Source organism: Pseudozyma flocculosa (assembly GCF_000417875.1).
Source record: "Pseudozyma flocculosa PF-1 unplaced genomic scaffold scaffold00021, whole genome shotgun sequence".
Lineage (NCBI taxonomy): Eukaryota > Fungi > Basidiomycota > Ustilaginomycetes > Ustilaginales > Ustilaginaceae > Pseudozyma > Pseudozyma flocculosa.
This window is the reverse complement of record NW_006920889.1, coordinates 107,995-122,488: the sequence shown is the minus strand read 5'-3', so window position 1 is coordinate 122,488 and position 14,494 is coordinate 107,995. Positions and strand designations below refer to the sequence as shown.

The following is a 14,494-nucleotide window of genomic DNA, read 5'->3' as shown; positions in this document are numbered from 1 at the left end:
CTTCATGATCGTCGGGCCGCGCAGCCACACCCGTCGCCCGGCTCGGCCCATCCCGGCCCTGATCGGCGCCGACGTCGTAGCCCTCTTCGCTCACCAGCCGCACCTCGACGCCGGGCGCGATCCTGCCCGCCGCGCCCTTGGAGTTGGGCAGGCCCTTGGGCCCCGAGCAGATGACCGAGGGCAGCGACTCGGTGAGGCCGTAGCCGTTGAGCACCGCCAGGCCCGGGTACCTCGCCTCGAGCAGCTCAAACAGCTCGGCGCTGAGCGGCGCCGCGCCGCACTGGACGCACTGCAGGCTCGACATATCGTACGAAGCGGGCACCGGGCTCTTTGCCAGCTGCAGCAGCACGGGTGGCACGACGAGGGCGGCCGTGGCGCGGTACTCTTCCACCTTGGCGCAGAAGATGTCGAGGCCGAACTTGGGCAGCACGACGACCTTCATGCCGAGCGAAAAGGGGTGGTGCATGAGCTTGATCAGCCCAAAGATGTGGTAGAAGGGCAGGAAGCCGACCTGCACGTCCTTCTGGCCAAAGTAGTCGTCGTGGGTGGCCAGCAGCGCCATGACGCTGTGGATGACGTTGGAGTGGGTGATCTGCACGCCCTTTGCCGAGCCAGAGGTGCCCGACGAGAACATGATGAAGGCCACCTCGTTGACCGGGTCGGCGACGCGGTACGTCTCGAGCTCGCTCGCCGTGAGCTGGCTGCGCACGTCCTGTTCGCCCAGGTCGCCCTGGACCAGCTCGTCAGCGTCGTCGAGCAGCCACAGGCCCGAGCTCGGGTCGGCGGCCGACGTGGGTCGGCCCAGCTGTCCTCGCGCCTCGACCCAGGCGGCGCGGGCGTTGGCGAGGCACGAGGGGTGGGTAAAAACGGCGTCGACCGAGGCCTGGGCCAGCGACTTGGCCAGCTCGCCCACGGTCAGCGCCGGGTTAATGGGCGCGGCCACCAGCCCTGCGATCTCGGCGGCAAAGATGAGGACCGGGTACATGGTGTGGTTGGGCGAGATGACGCCGAAGCGCTGCCGCGGCTGCAGACCGAGGCGGTGGCGCAGCGCCCATGCCAGGCGGCGGGCCTCGCGGATCACTTGGCCATGGCTGGAGGTGTCAGAGCAACAGACGGGGCGGACGAGCAGGCCAAGCGGTCAGCGTCCAGTGCGGAGGGTGATCCAGTGCAGCCTCTTGCTTCTGTCCTGCGGCGATAAAGCACTCACGTCCACTCTTTGCCATCCTGACGGACGAACTGGACCTTGTCGGCGAGGTGCTCGCTGGACTGGCCGCTGACAAAGTCAAAGATGTTGGAGTGGCTCGCCTTTGGCAGCGGCGGGTAGATGGAGGTGAGGATCTGGGGCGCCATTTTTGGGGCGAATAGAGAGTGATGTGCTCAGGCCGAGGCAGTTGGTGGAGAGAGGGAAGGATGAAGGGTCGGTTTGGGAGAGCTGAAAGGACAGTGTGCTTGGTAGATGACGGATGGGGAAAGGGAGCGACGAGCTGCTTTCCGTCTTTGACGATGATGCTGAGGACGGCAAGGGCTCGCTGGAAGGGGCCTATGTAGCCGGGATGTGTGAGGTGGTGGTGATAGAAGCAGAGGGGTGGACAGCTCCGCCGGCAACGGTCGGTAGAGCTTTAAAAGAAGGTGGTAGGAGTGGGACGCGAGTGAGAAAGGGGGCAAAGTGCGCAGGGAGAGGGACGTTGAAAGGAGGAGCAGAGCGGCAGCGGCGGCGGCGTCGTGAGGGTTCCTGGTTGCTCTTGTTGCTTGGCAGACCCTGGACGTCCGGTGGTGGTTGGCAGGCAGGAGGCTCGAGAAGGCAGCGGTCGAAGACAACGCAACGCACGCACGTCGAAGGCGGCGAGGGTCGTGGTCGCGCGGGCTCTAGCCTGACAGCTTGCTTGGCCGTCTCGCCTCTCTCGGAGCTCTTGGCACAGGTGCCTGGGGAGCAGCCGGTCGAACGGAGTTCTCGAAGCCGAATGTCGTACGTAGGGGTATGGCGGCTCTTTGGGAAGCCCTAGCCTGCCTCTACCTGCCTTGCCTGCTGCCCTGCTGCCCTGCTGTACGCCCGCGCTGCTGCCTTTGACGCCTGCAGTAGGCCGACGCCCTGGCTAGACCAGGTACCGACCGGCAGGCAGGTAGGGATACCGACGGCCAGCCGGCCGCCCCTCGACCACCCACACACAGCCTGGCCACGCAATTTTTACCGGCACGCACAGAGCTGCGCCCACATCAATTGTCCATCAGGTAGTAGTCACACCCTGCCCCATCAGGCCGGTCGGCTCCCTTTGAAAGGCAATTTGGAAGGCAAGCTTGCCAGCTCAACTGTGCGGCCAAGTCGAGCGGTCGGCCCGAAAGGACTAGCCGCACCTGCCGCACTGGGGATGGTTTGCAGGGATCACACCCTGCTTTGGGCGGTGTTCATCTTGCGCTGCATTGCGCTCTGTACCGTGACAATGAGGAGCGCCGCAGAGGCAGGTGGGCCGATAGACCCGACCAAGCTCACTCATTGTCGTCGACGGAGGGACCGAGGGAGCAAAGAGAGTCAGTCGAGTTCAAAACATCGTCGTTCCGAACCAGCTCGGACTCGCAGCCACTCCGGCACGGTTGGGCGGGCCCTCGAGCGAGACCTTGCGCTCCGTCGGGTCACCAGCCGGGCGCCCGTCCGACGGCAAAGTCTTGTGCCTGGCTCAGGAGCAGCGAGGAGGCGAGGCACCGACTGCGTGAATCCTAAGCAAAGGAAGACGTACGGTCCGGCCTGGGGCGTTCGTACTACTGAAATCTGCAGGCAAAGCTGCGACATGGTACATACGTCAACCCGCTCTCGCCCTTCGATAGACCATGCGGTCTCGATCCATGCTCGCCGCTCTGCGCTGGACGCTACTGCCCAGCCTAGGCATCGGGATCGCAGGCAGAAGCATCCAACACAGAGGCTGACTACAATGCCTGGCTTGAGCGCTTGCACGAGCATCGTACAAGACAGCGCCTACACCTTCCTCCGGACCCCGAAAACTGTCGCCGCTGCGTGATCGGCTCCTGGCCGCCCTGCATGCCTGAGGATACGGAACTGCATGGTCTTCGGCAGACGGCTTCAGCGCGTACGGTCCAAGCTCGTACGGAAAGGCTGCCCAGGTTCTCTTCCGGTCGGCCCGCTGGAAAACAAGCTATGTCGTCCGTCTCCTGTGCTGAGGCTATGCGGTCGCCTCGATCCCGATGTTTGGACGCAGAGGTACCCGGTCGACCCGTGATTTGCTTGTTCACTCCGCCTTGCCGAGCCGGTGAGGGAGGTAGGCAGGCAAGCAAGCAAGCAGCGGAGACGGCCGTCGGGGCCTCCACGCGGTCAGGAGCACCGCACCGCACCGCTTCGCAGCGCTACCGCCAACAAACCATGACCCAGGGATACCGTTTCATCTCCCTTTACATACATCGACGTCGGGCCGTACGTGTGCGGACCTTCTCGAAGACTTCAAAGCGAGTCTGAGTTGCAACGCAAAGCAAACGTGCGTACTGTCCCGCACCGTGCGGCTCCCTTTCGGCTCGTTCGGCCCGCACGGAGAGACAGGCTTCGATAGAAGGATGCGGTGAGACCGAGGGTCTGGCTGACTTTGAGGCTGAGCAAAAGCCGGGCTCCGTACGTGCATCCGGTACGGACATCGTGTGCGTGGTCCAGACGGTCGTTCGTACGTGCGGCTCGCCTGACCTCTGACGTGCTGTCTCGCTGGAAGCCCGCTGCAGGCAAACCGCCTTGCCGAATCCCCTATGGCAGCGGAAGCAGCGTCAGGGGCCGCTCAGATTCGGACCGTACCGAATGCACGCACGCACGCACGCACGTACGCACGGTACCGGTACCCCTACTGAAGCCAAAGTCCGGCCGATGATGATTAAGATTGCGATGGTGATGAGCTGTCCTGGCCTCGAGCGTGACGGAGAGAGTTTCGAGGGACGACCGGCAGGCAAGCCGGCCCGTCGGTCGGCTGGGTCCGACGATCGTCGGTTCCCTCTTCCCCTTGGCTCTCGGTCGATCCGCGGCCGGCGGTGTCGGACGACGGTACCGTACCGCCGTGCAAGCAGATAGAACAGACCGGCTGTGCCGTGCCGTGGGAAGAGGCGGTGAGAGCCAGGGGCCTATCTGACCGCCCGCCCCCCTCGCCTCTTCTTCCCATGAAGGCCGACGTGGCCGTGGGCAGGGGAGGAATGCGAGGCAAGGCAAGGCAGGGGGCCGCAGCGAGGGCGGTAACGGACAGCTGAACTCCGAGGCCGCAAGCGCATGAAAAAGAAATTTCTCCCTCGCTCTCCTCGCTCTGGTCTGCTGGCCACGGGAGAACAGGGTCCACCCTTTGGGCGCTGGCCAGCGCCGTACGTCTGCTAGATTACGCACATCTACCTACCGCCCACGCCCCCCGGCAGATGTGCAGCACGCCTTGCACGACGCACTGCCTCCCACCTCACCTCACACGCAGCGGTCCGGCATGTTTGAGATTCCGGTGTGTGCGGAACCGCAAACAAAGCCTACGTACAGTAGGAGTTCCGGCAGGGCAAAGGCCGAGACCTGTGCGATTCAGTCGGGCCAGCAGCACTCTCGGCTGCCATAGGTACCGTGAGCCGAACTCGCTCCTTGCCTCGCCGCCTGCCTTTGCTGGCGGGCGAGCCCGTCAGGCTGGCCGCCTCTATCTTGCTATCTTTGGAAGCGTGCGGTCGCCGCAGCCGAACGCGCATCAGTGTACCTAGTGGTAAGCCGCTTTCGGTACTGTATGTACGTACGCCCAGCGCCAGACGGAATCAGGCGAGACCGTGGCCAGCATCGCCGAGTTCGGGGCGCCAATCCATATTGCTGCGGTACTGCACGTACGGTGACCCGGCGTACCCCCCGCTTGCCGCAGCATGGACGCAGTGCTCATACGCACCACCGTCCTCGCCCGAAGCGCGATGGTGTCAGAGCCAGAGGTTTCGGGGTGCCCAGGAAGAGCAGGCGAGCGGCCAGGCGTGGCATCGCATGACAGACAGGCGGACAGGCGATCGACGGTCGGAGTTTTGGGGCCCACGCTAACTTACCCATTCACCCACGCAGACAGATATGTAGAGCGTACATGCCAGCATGCGCCCGTATGTCGACCCGGAACGCCCCTGCCTCTTTTCTTCACCGGGCGTACATCGATCCCCTTTCTTCTTGTTCGGCACAGCACCGGCCCGTAGGCACAGCATCGGCCCGTAGGCACAGCATCGGCCCGTCATCCTCGCCGGAACCCCGATGATGGCGTGCAAGTCGACAATGGAGCCCGTCGTATGCCACGATGTGCTTCGATCTCGGTCGTCGCTCCCGCCGTATGTGCGCTGCGAGGGTGAGTGAGCCCTGGGGTTGGCAGCAACGCAGGACGGTTACGCTGCGATGCCGTGCCGTGCCGTGCCGTGGTTCCGGGGTGTGGGTTGGCCTGGTCGCACCGAAGATCGGGGCCAAGCCTTTTTTGTGCGGAACACCTTTGTCTGCCGGCCGGTGGCGACCCGCTGGGTCGCCTTCCTTGACTTTTACAAAGAGCGTCGCCCTCGCAAACTTTTTGCCAAACTTGAAACTTTGTTGCAGCTGCCACGCTCGGCCTGGGTAGGTGGCGGTACCTCGAGATCGACGCGATAAAGTGGTTAATGTACCAGCTTTAGCTGCGGGAAACAAATTCTCCGAGAGATGTCCGACGCTAGCGTGCTGGGGCGGCGCGGGTAGCGGTGGTTCAACGTACCGCCTGCCTGGTCAACGCCCATCAAAGGGCGCACGGCGGGCGTCTTGCGCTTGGCGCGGAAAGCGAGACGGTCCGGAAGTGGTTCCGCCGTCCGTCCAGGGCGTGACAACCGCACCCACGCCCTCCTTTCTAGCGTCCACCTGCTCGCAGTCCCTTGCTCGGCGTCGCCCGTCGCAAAGGAGGCCTTGTCTTCCAGCAAACCGGCTCGCACAACGTCGCACTTCAGGGCTCCTTTCCGAGGGTATGGCGAGGGGGGGTCTGTACGTAGAACGGAAGCGTCGACTCCGAGACAGCCCTTGCCGTAGCCTGGTTGCGCCCTCGCCAGCATCGTCACCCAGGTCTCATCCAGCTATCTCTTCAAAGCCCATCCCGACGCACTTTTTCAAAACTTCCTCATCTTTCTCCTCAAACCTCGACTTTCGAAACCTTCCTGTTTGCACGTTCGCAAGGATGGTCGTGGTCGGTGTCTTTGGTCCACGCGATGTCTCGCTGCGACCTGCGACCTTTGAGGTTTGCAGATTCAGATGCGGACGAAACAGGTCGCAGATCCACGCAACCTCGGTGAGCTCTGCGCCGTCTCTTCCGTCTCGTCACTCGTCTGACGCACAACGATGTCCCAGCCCAAGCCAAGCTTCCTGCTTCTTCCTGTGGCCATCCCGTCTTCTTCATCTTCCAAAGAGAAGCTAAGGCCAGACCGAAGGGCGCAGCACCTTCGACCGCCGCCTGGAAGCCCACGCATGCATGCCACCAGCGTCGATGGTGCATTTCACGCGACCCAGCCAGATGCATATGCCTGCCTGCCGTCGTACGTTGGGGCGGTTCATGCAAGTCACTACTCTTTTTGCCATCGCTGCGTGTGACTGTCGGGTCCCTCTTGACTGCCTCTGCCAGATCGCTTGCTTGCCACTGCCACTTCGCTCGAGCGCGGTTAGCGCTCATCATCGCGCCGCTCTCCCAAGTTTCATCCACCCCGGCCCATCTCGCGGCGAAAGGCGCACCCGCCGCCACGAGCGAGGACAGTTTCGAAGGACCACTTTCTCGTGCAGATGGGGATACGGTAGAGACCCGGCAGCACAGCGGCCAGCACCATCGCGCTCGATGGTGCCGAACAGAGCCTGCCGTCTTTGCCGTACGACCGATCTCGTTCGACTTGCTGCCGAGCGGTCCCCGAACCACACTCGGTCCCTCCTCGTGGCCGCCGCCGTGCATGCTCCAAGCGATCGTCTCGAGCGGTTTGGGCTCTGCGCATTGCACCGGTGCTGTACATACCGGTATGTCTGCGACGATGACGGCGGATGAGGCGAGCTAAGACCCAGCGAACCGCACGTTTTCGCGACGGAAGAAGAGATGGTCCGAGGATCCACGGGGACGCCAGATGCCCAGCTAGCGTTGAAACTGAGTCGACCATCGTCGCTCGGTGACTTTTCCACGGGCGGTTGCCTCACGGCGTGGCAACCGGCTGCCAGCTTCGCGTGCACACAGCAGTTGCTTTCTAGGCGCCCTCCCGGGGCCCAGAAAGGGAAGCGCCGAGGCGAGGTCGTGGGACAGCTTCGTTTCTCATCCTATCGCGCGCACCGGCAGGCGTATGCAGGCGAACGACGAGAGCCTCAGAGGAGGCCAAGCGTTCTTCCATGCCCTAACCTCCTGCCTCTGCGCGCTTTCTGCTTCCCTGCAGTCGCACTCTAGAAGGCAGCAGGCAGGAGATATGCCTGACCGAGGCGCTAGAAGGCGCTCCGAGAAAGATCGATGGGTGACAGTCAGCTGTACCGCGGAGCTGGTGGTACCCTCCCTTGCGATGTCGGCGACAGGGATCGAAATTGATTCTGTCTGCCTCTCCCTGGTCTTTTGCGGTGCAGCAGAGAAGAAGCAAAAGAAAGAAGGAGGAAGGAGGCAGGAGTGCCTTGCTTGCCGGCCGCTGGCAGCGGAACGGCGGAGCGAGAGAACATCCCGTAGCCCGGCAGGAGGGGAGCAGGCAAGGAGCGCCGGAAGAGGGGCAGCGATGCCAGGAGGAGGGCTCGGGGGGCAGTGAAGGAGGGGTGTGTCCCTCAATCTGGCCTGTGGAATGGCCCTCTGCCGTGCACCAACGTAACGTCTGGCCGGCAATCAAAGCCACGCTCCCCTCGCCCTCGCCCTCGCCCTCGTCCTCCGCCGGTGTGCCCTGTCGCCGCACCTCCTACTTTGCAACTCACCCTTCTCGATGCCCTCGCCCCTTCTTCCTGCGCTCCTCCACTCTCTCGACCCAAGACTGACTACCTGACTGGCTGTATGCCACCAAGAAGGCAGACCCCTCCAACCCAACCGCACCGCCCGCTCCCTACCGTATCTTCCCTTCTCTCCAAGCAACCGCACTACTTTTAGCCTTCGTCCCGCCTGCATCCATCAGCTGTCCTTTCCCCGACCCCCTCCCTGCACCCTCACCACCACCGTCCACATCCACAGCAACGGACTACAGCAGCAGCAACCACGACCGCAACAACGCAACAGCACGAGTCAGCCATCGACGCCCTCGTACATACGACCAGCAGCTGATCCTCCCCTTTGGCATCAAACGGATCGGAGACTTTCCACCACCACCGCGACCTCTCGAGCACAAGCAGGTCTCGTCCGACGAGAGACCAGGCCTCTTCAAGCCACGACAACGCACATCACGCCGCTTGGTGCCCTCGCGACCTTTGGATCCTTACGGCCACCCCCTGGAGTCCCCTTAATAGAGCAGCAGACCGACCGCACTTCCCCTCTGCCCCACGGACACTCCTCTCCAAACCCTCTCCATCTCTCCCACTGCCCGTCTAGCCACCGATCTCGGAACCATGTCTGGCTTCTCGAGCGCCGACGGATACGCCTACCGCGAGAGCGGCTACGTCGACCCCAACGGACCGCTGCCCGCCAAGTCCACTGCGCACGACATGGCGGCCCTTGGCGAGTATGCGGGGTACGAGGACCTGATCAGCCAGCTCTCTCGAGCAGGCATCAGCCGTGAGTAGCATACAGGGCGTTGGGCCGCCCGTTGTCTAGCCCCAAGGTGCACCCTCGCTGACGTGCTCCGGACTGCCCGCCCGCCGCGATGCCCATCAACAGCTGGCCAGACGGTCGACAGCCTGCAGGCCTCGCCCGACTTTAGCCACACGCCGTCGCATACCTCGAGCGAAGGCCACGGAGACGAGGCGCAGACGCCGCCGGAGCGGGGATCCTACGCTTCGCACACGGACAAGCGGTGGGGCGCGACTTGTTCGCTGCCCCGCGACCACCAGCAGCTGCAGTACCGCCTTGAGCGGGCGCGCCACCCGAGCGACTACGAATACCTGCAGCAGGGCCCGCGACCGGGGCTCTACTCGCAGCAGCAGCAGGAGCAGCAGAGGCAGAGGCAAGACGACGGCGGCGAGATCGAGGTGCTGGACGAGTCGACGGTGCCGTACGGCACGGCACACGGCAAGCTGCGGTCGCCCATCTCGGCGCCCGACGGATGGAGGTCGCCCAAGTCGCCCGTATCTGCCGAGGGCCGGCCCGAGAGCCTAGGCGGGTCGCGTCGACCCTCGGCCGTCAACAGCCTGGCGGGCGACAGCGACGGCGGAGACCGGCCCTACACCAAGCTTTCGCACCATGATATCGTGTTCCGCGCCTCGAACATGTGAGTAGTCGGTGCAAGGGTGATACCTGGATGGCGGCCTTGCCTTTGGGAAGAGCTGAGTTGCGGAGTGTCGACGATGGCAGGCATGCGGTCCGCTTCGGTGGTGCCTGGCAGCGGAGCCGTGGACGGCCGTGGCGGTGGTGGTGCTGGTTTTGGTGGTGGCAGCAGGCAGCGCTTGCCTGAGGAGCGAGCGGCGTTTGGCCCACGGCCCGCGCCCTGCCACATGGCCGTCGGCCCGCGCTAGCCTAGCCCGGCTCTGATTCTCGCTTTCAAATTTGAAAAAACAAAGGGACACGGCACGCTAACGGCCCCGCCCTTCCGCCCCTCGCTCCCCTATGCCGCCTTTGCCCCTCGCCCCCGCCGCTCTTCTTGCGCCCTCGACCATGTGCTGCGACTCTTACTGCGCCGCTGCCGACTCTCAGCCCGGAGCGCAATCTCGACGCCAAAGAGTGTCGCCAAGTGCTGGCCCACGCCTTCCCCTCCATCTGTCAGGCCCCCGTGCGCCAGTTTGGTGAGGATGGCACGCCCCTGCCCCCGACAAAGAAGGACGAGACCTCGCCCGAGGAGCTAGAGGCGCGCAAGCACGCCCTCGACATCCGCCTCGTCGGCCGCACAAAGCTCTCGCTCCTCAAGGCCATCGTCATCCTCGAGAGCCGCTCGGGCTCGTGGAAGAGGATGGGTTCCGCACTCGCCGCCCCTTCGCCTCCCTCTCCCAATTCTACATCTTCAGCGGCGGCGGCAGCGGCGGGCACCTCGGCCGCCGGCGCTGCCGCCACCATGCGGCTGCCCGCCATGCCCAGCCCGTGGACCATCGACATCCAGCACCAGGACCTCGACGTCGCCGCCATCAACGGTCGCAGCAAGCAGATGTTTGAGCTGCCCGGCTGCAGGCAGGACGCCTGCTGCCACAAGTGCAGCGGCAAGGGCAACGAGACCTGCTCCACCTGCCGCGGCGAGTCGGCCGACGAGTGCTTCTGGTGCGCCGGCACCGGTCGCGACAAGTCCAAGGCCTCGTCCTGCCGCCGCTGCAAGGGCGAGGGCGTGCTCAGGTGCACCGCCTGCGACGGCAGCCTGGTGAGCGCCTGCAAGACGTGCCAGGGCACCGGCTCGGGCCACTACGTCTACGTCGTCGAGGTCAAGGTCAAGCGCATCGAGATGCCCACCGCGTCCATCACGTCGCTCGTCCCCTTTGCCAACCCGAGCTTCGAGACGGTCAAGAGCGCCGCCATCATGCAGCTCCTCGAGTCGACGCACCGCCTGGCCGAGGCGGCGGCGCACAAGTCCAAGAAGCCCTACATCCCCGTCATGGCCGCGTGCAGCTGGGAGACGTCGACGTCGGGCATCGTCGAGGTCAAGGTCCCGCTCGGCGCCAAGTTCAAAAAGGGCGCCAACCCGGCGCTGCGTCCCGAGGGCCTGTCGCGCAAGATTGCCACGGCCACGCGCTTCTTCTGCATCCCCTCGGACCCGGACCTCAAGCCGACCGAGATGTCGCAGGACGAGGTGCAGCGATCCCGCCTCGACCGCGACGCCATCGTCGCCGCCGGCGAAAGTGGTGGTGGCGCGCACGCCACGCCCATCGAGGCCATGACGCCGACGACGCCCATGCCGCGCGAGTTTAGGGCGGTGCGGCCCAGCCCGCTCTCGCAGCTCGTCTCGTCGCCCGCCAACAGCACGCCCGGCACGCCCTCGCTCGGCATGACGGCTTCCGCCAGCCTGCCCAACCAGCCGCCGCTCCAGACCGACTACATTGGCAACTACCAGCAGCACCCCTCGACCCTGCCCCCGACGACGCAGCAGCAGCAGCAGCCGCAGCCGCCGTTGCAGCATGGACGAAAGGGCAGCGCGGGGACGGCGTCTAAGCTCTTTGGGCGGATGCACCCGCGCGGCCTGGTCTCGTCGAAGAGCCACGGTAGCCTTGCCAGCCAGATGTAGCCGCGTTGGACCTCCCGCCGTGATTATACTACTACAAGACCACGCTCGCTCCCCGGCCACGTATCCTATCCTCTTCTCTCCTGTCGTTTGGATGTATCTCGAGACGCACCGCAACCCCTCCCCAGACAGACCTTCCCGGTATTCGTAGCAAACCACTCTCCGGCTCTCGCAACACGGTCTCTGCGGATCTCTGTCGGCATGGAAACCTCGCTCGGCCCTTTTTTTCTTCCTTGACCCATCCTATCGTATCATGGTGGCGCGGGTTCTGGAAGTGCAGCATCGTTCTAATACTACTCACTCGTGGCCTCGACGCGCCCGTGTGGCGAGAGTGATGGCTTGGTAGCTCGAGATCGATCAAGGATGCTACAGTACGATGCAGAGTTGCTTTGCTCTACGTACTGCGGGAAACAGAGGAGGCGGGGTTGGGGGTCTCCATTCCAAGTCTTTCCTGAGTCGAGGGCCCCTCCACCCCCTCTGATACACGCCACGCCACGCCGCCTGGCGGCATCGCACAAACACATCCAAGCCCCATCCAGAGGAGGCAAGCGAGCTGAACAGGTCGTGCGGTGCAAAATCAAGGAATGTGACTGCGTTGCCTCGTCTTTCTCTATGCCGCGAGATCCAAAGAAGACGATCAGACGAAAATGTTACAGCGGGGAAAAAAGGACAGGGACGAGGGGATAGGGGATCAAAAGACGACCGACTGGGGATTACAAGGAGCGAGTACGAGAGGACGGATGCGAGGGAGAGGGGTCGCGGGCGCGGGGAGGGGAGGGCGGCCAAGCTGCTACGGCTTCTTGTTGCTCCGCGCCGTCGGGTTCCACTTTTCAAACTTGATAAACTCGCGGAAGTGGCAAAAGATGCTCATGAAGCTCACGCCGCTGTAGTAAAAGGGCGTCAGCAGCCCAAACGCAATGATGCCGAGCGGCCGCGTAAAGTTGCTGCGGTTGCGCAGCGTGATGCAGATGGTGATAAAGAGGCAGATGAGGTTGACGCCCAGCGCCCACATTGACAGCTCGAAGCCGCCGAAATCGCGGAAAAACTGCTTCAGGCCGCGTCCGGGGAAGCACATGATGATCGACGTGACGAGGATCATGAGGAGCTGCGTGTTGATGTAGAAGTAGAGCTCGCGGTAGACGAGGAGCTGGAAGAGGCCGAGGCGCGAGCGCCAGCCGTTGTCGTCGCTGTAGGCGCCGCGGCGGACGGCGGGCAGCGCGTGGCGGAAGGCGACCTGGGTCCAGCCCTGGGCCCAGCGCATGCGCTGCTTGATGAGGGCGGGCATCGTCTCGGGCGCCAGCTCGTACGACTTGACCTTGAGGTCGTACTCGATGCGCGCTCCCGAGATGATGGCGCGCAGCGAGCTGTCAATGTCCTCGGTGAGCATCTGCTTCTGCATGCCCAGGGTGCGGAGGAGCGAGGCGTTCCAGTGGCCGTTGGAGCCGCCAAAGAAGCCGTAGCCCTGCACCTCGGCGCGGCCCGAGTGCATCACGCCGTAGATCATGTCAAACTCGGCGGCGACGAGGCGCGTGACCCAGGTCTCGTCGTAGTTGTAGATGCAGCAGCGGCCCTGGATGATGTCGACGCCGCCGGCGAGGAAGCGGCGCGCCACCCAGCGCAGCGCGTTGGGGTCCGGGTAGTGGTCGGTGTCGTAGAGGGTGATGATGTCGCCCTTGCAGCCGTCGAGGGTGAGGAAGTGGTTGATGTTGTCGGCCTTGGACGTCGAGTTGGGCACCTTTACGACGCGGAGGTGCGGGTGGGCGCGCTCCATTTCGCGCAGCTCGGACTCGACGGGCTCGATGGGCTTGGGCGTGTTGTAGACGACGTTGATGGTGAGCTTGCTGGTCGGGTAGTTGATCTCGCGCAGCGCGTAGCGGATCTGGCGCATGATGATCTCCTGCTCGTTGGGCAGGTAGGCCACCAGGACGACGTCAATGGCCGGCCACTCTTGCCCGTTTTCCAGCTCGGCCCAGCCCTCCTTGCGCGCCTTTCGGTCGGCGCGGCGGGCCTTGACGGCGGGCCGGATGGCCTGCATGGCCTCGGTCGAGACCGAGAGGGCGGTGAGGGTCTGGAGGGCGAGGTAGATGTACCAGAGGATCTCGTGGAGGATCGAGGGGATGGCTACGTAGAAAAAGAAGCTGAAGACGATGTAGGTCCACAAGAGGATGGTGGGTGTGCTGGCGTAGATGAGCGCCGAGAGGTGGCCCAGGGCGCCGCCGAGGCCGCCGGTGGTCGAGGAGCCCATGCTTGGAGCGGGTCTTCCAGAGGGTTCCTTGATGTGATCCGGAGGATGGTCTGAAGAAGAGAGGGAGGACGAGCGCGAGCTTAATGGACGGAGGGAGATGGGAGAGGTGAGCGTCTTGGAGGAGCGGATAGGGGGCGAGAAGGTGACGAGGATCGAGGAGGAGAGAGAGAGAGAAAAGAAGAAGAAGTGGTGAGGCGGCAGCGAGCCAAGGGTCTGCCAGAGTGGAGGAGGTGGTGGCGGGCAGCGGTGGTCCAGCCTGTGGCAGGCAGGCAGTCTTCGGTCACTTGGTCGAGAGGTAGAAAGAGAGGCAAGAGGAGCAACAGGCTGCACGCAGGGTCGTGGCCAGGCAGGCTACCTAGCCTTCTCAGCTCAATACTGTACTGGCAGGCCGGCCTAGCCTGCTGCCGTGGCCACTTGGAGATAGGATACGGCCTGGCTCACGGCCACCGCTTTGGACGCCGGCCGCGGCCGCCGCTGATGGCCCTTAGCTTGCAAACGGTACAGGCCAGAGAGAGACCCGGTGGAGGCAGCGAGGTCCAGCCAAGCTCGTGCTTTCAGGAGGCTAGGTTGGGCGTGGCTTGTACGACGGCGGCCTAACCCCTTTCTGAGTTTCAGACCCACGAAAGCGAGCGGTGCACGGCGTCGTAAGGCTATGTACCACCGGCCTGCAATGATGAACGTACAGGCAGGCCAGGACGTGTGCGAGCGTCTCAGCTTGCACGCACGGCGGCATACATGGCCCCGCCTGGCTGCGGGTACCAGTAGGCACGACGGTACGGCGTGTCTCTTTTTGCCGGTGCGACAAAGGCAGGGCGTACGTGCGCCGAAACCATGCCCGCCTTGCTGCGGGCACCCAGAAGTCGGCGCCAGTGCCAGACTCTCTACTCTGTCGCTGGTTGGCAGCCCCCCCCCCCAGAAGTTCCACCTTGGACCGCACGCGTAAGCCTGGCTTGACCCTACGCACCCTCTGACGGCAGAATC

General features: G+C 64.0%; 3 protein-coding genes across 3 annotated transcripts in view; 1 reads left to right on the top strand and 2 right to left on the bottom strand.

Moving 5' to 3' along the window:
• PFL1_05663 (uncharacterized protein) overlaps positions 1-1,350 on the bottom strand; it is a gene marked incomplete at both ends in the record, with an annotated part of 1,769 nt that extends 419 nt beyond the window's left edge. Inside the window, 2 exons of the mRNA XM_007883199.1 lie at positions 29-1,091; positions 1,208-1,350. Of these exons, the coding sequence (XP_007881390.1) occupies positions 29-1,091; positions 1,208-1,350 (1,206 nt within the window). The remainder of the gene's footprint in view (positions 1-28; positions 1,092-1,207) is intronic.
• A 7,171-nt stretch (positions 1,351-8,521) lies between these two features.
• PFL1_05662 (uncharacterized protein) lies at positions 8,522-11,271 on the top strand (the record flags this gene model as incomplete). The annotated part of the gene is made up of 3 exons (XM_007883198.1): positions 8,522-8,687; positions 8,790-9,339; positions 9,762-11,271. The coding sequence occupies 3 exons, from the start codon at positions 8,522-8,524 to the stop codon at positions 11,269-11,271; spliced, it is 2,226 nt and encodes a 741-aa protein (XP_007881389.1).
• A 787-nt stretch (positions 11,272-12,058) lies between these two features.
• On the bottom strand, positions 12,059-13,513 carry PFL1_05661 (uncharacterized protein; the record flags this gene model as incomplete). The annotated part of the gene is made up of 1 exon (XM_007883197.1): positions 12,059-13,513. The coding sequence occupies one exon, from the start codon at positions 13,511-13,513 to the stop codon at positions 12,059-12,061; it is 1,455 nt and encodes a 484-aa protein (XP_007881388.1).
• Positions 13,514-14,494: the final 981 nt, after the last annotated feature.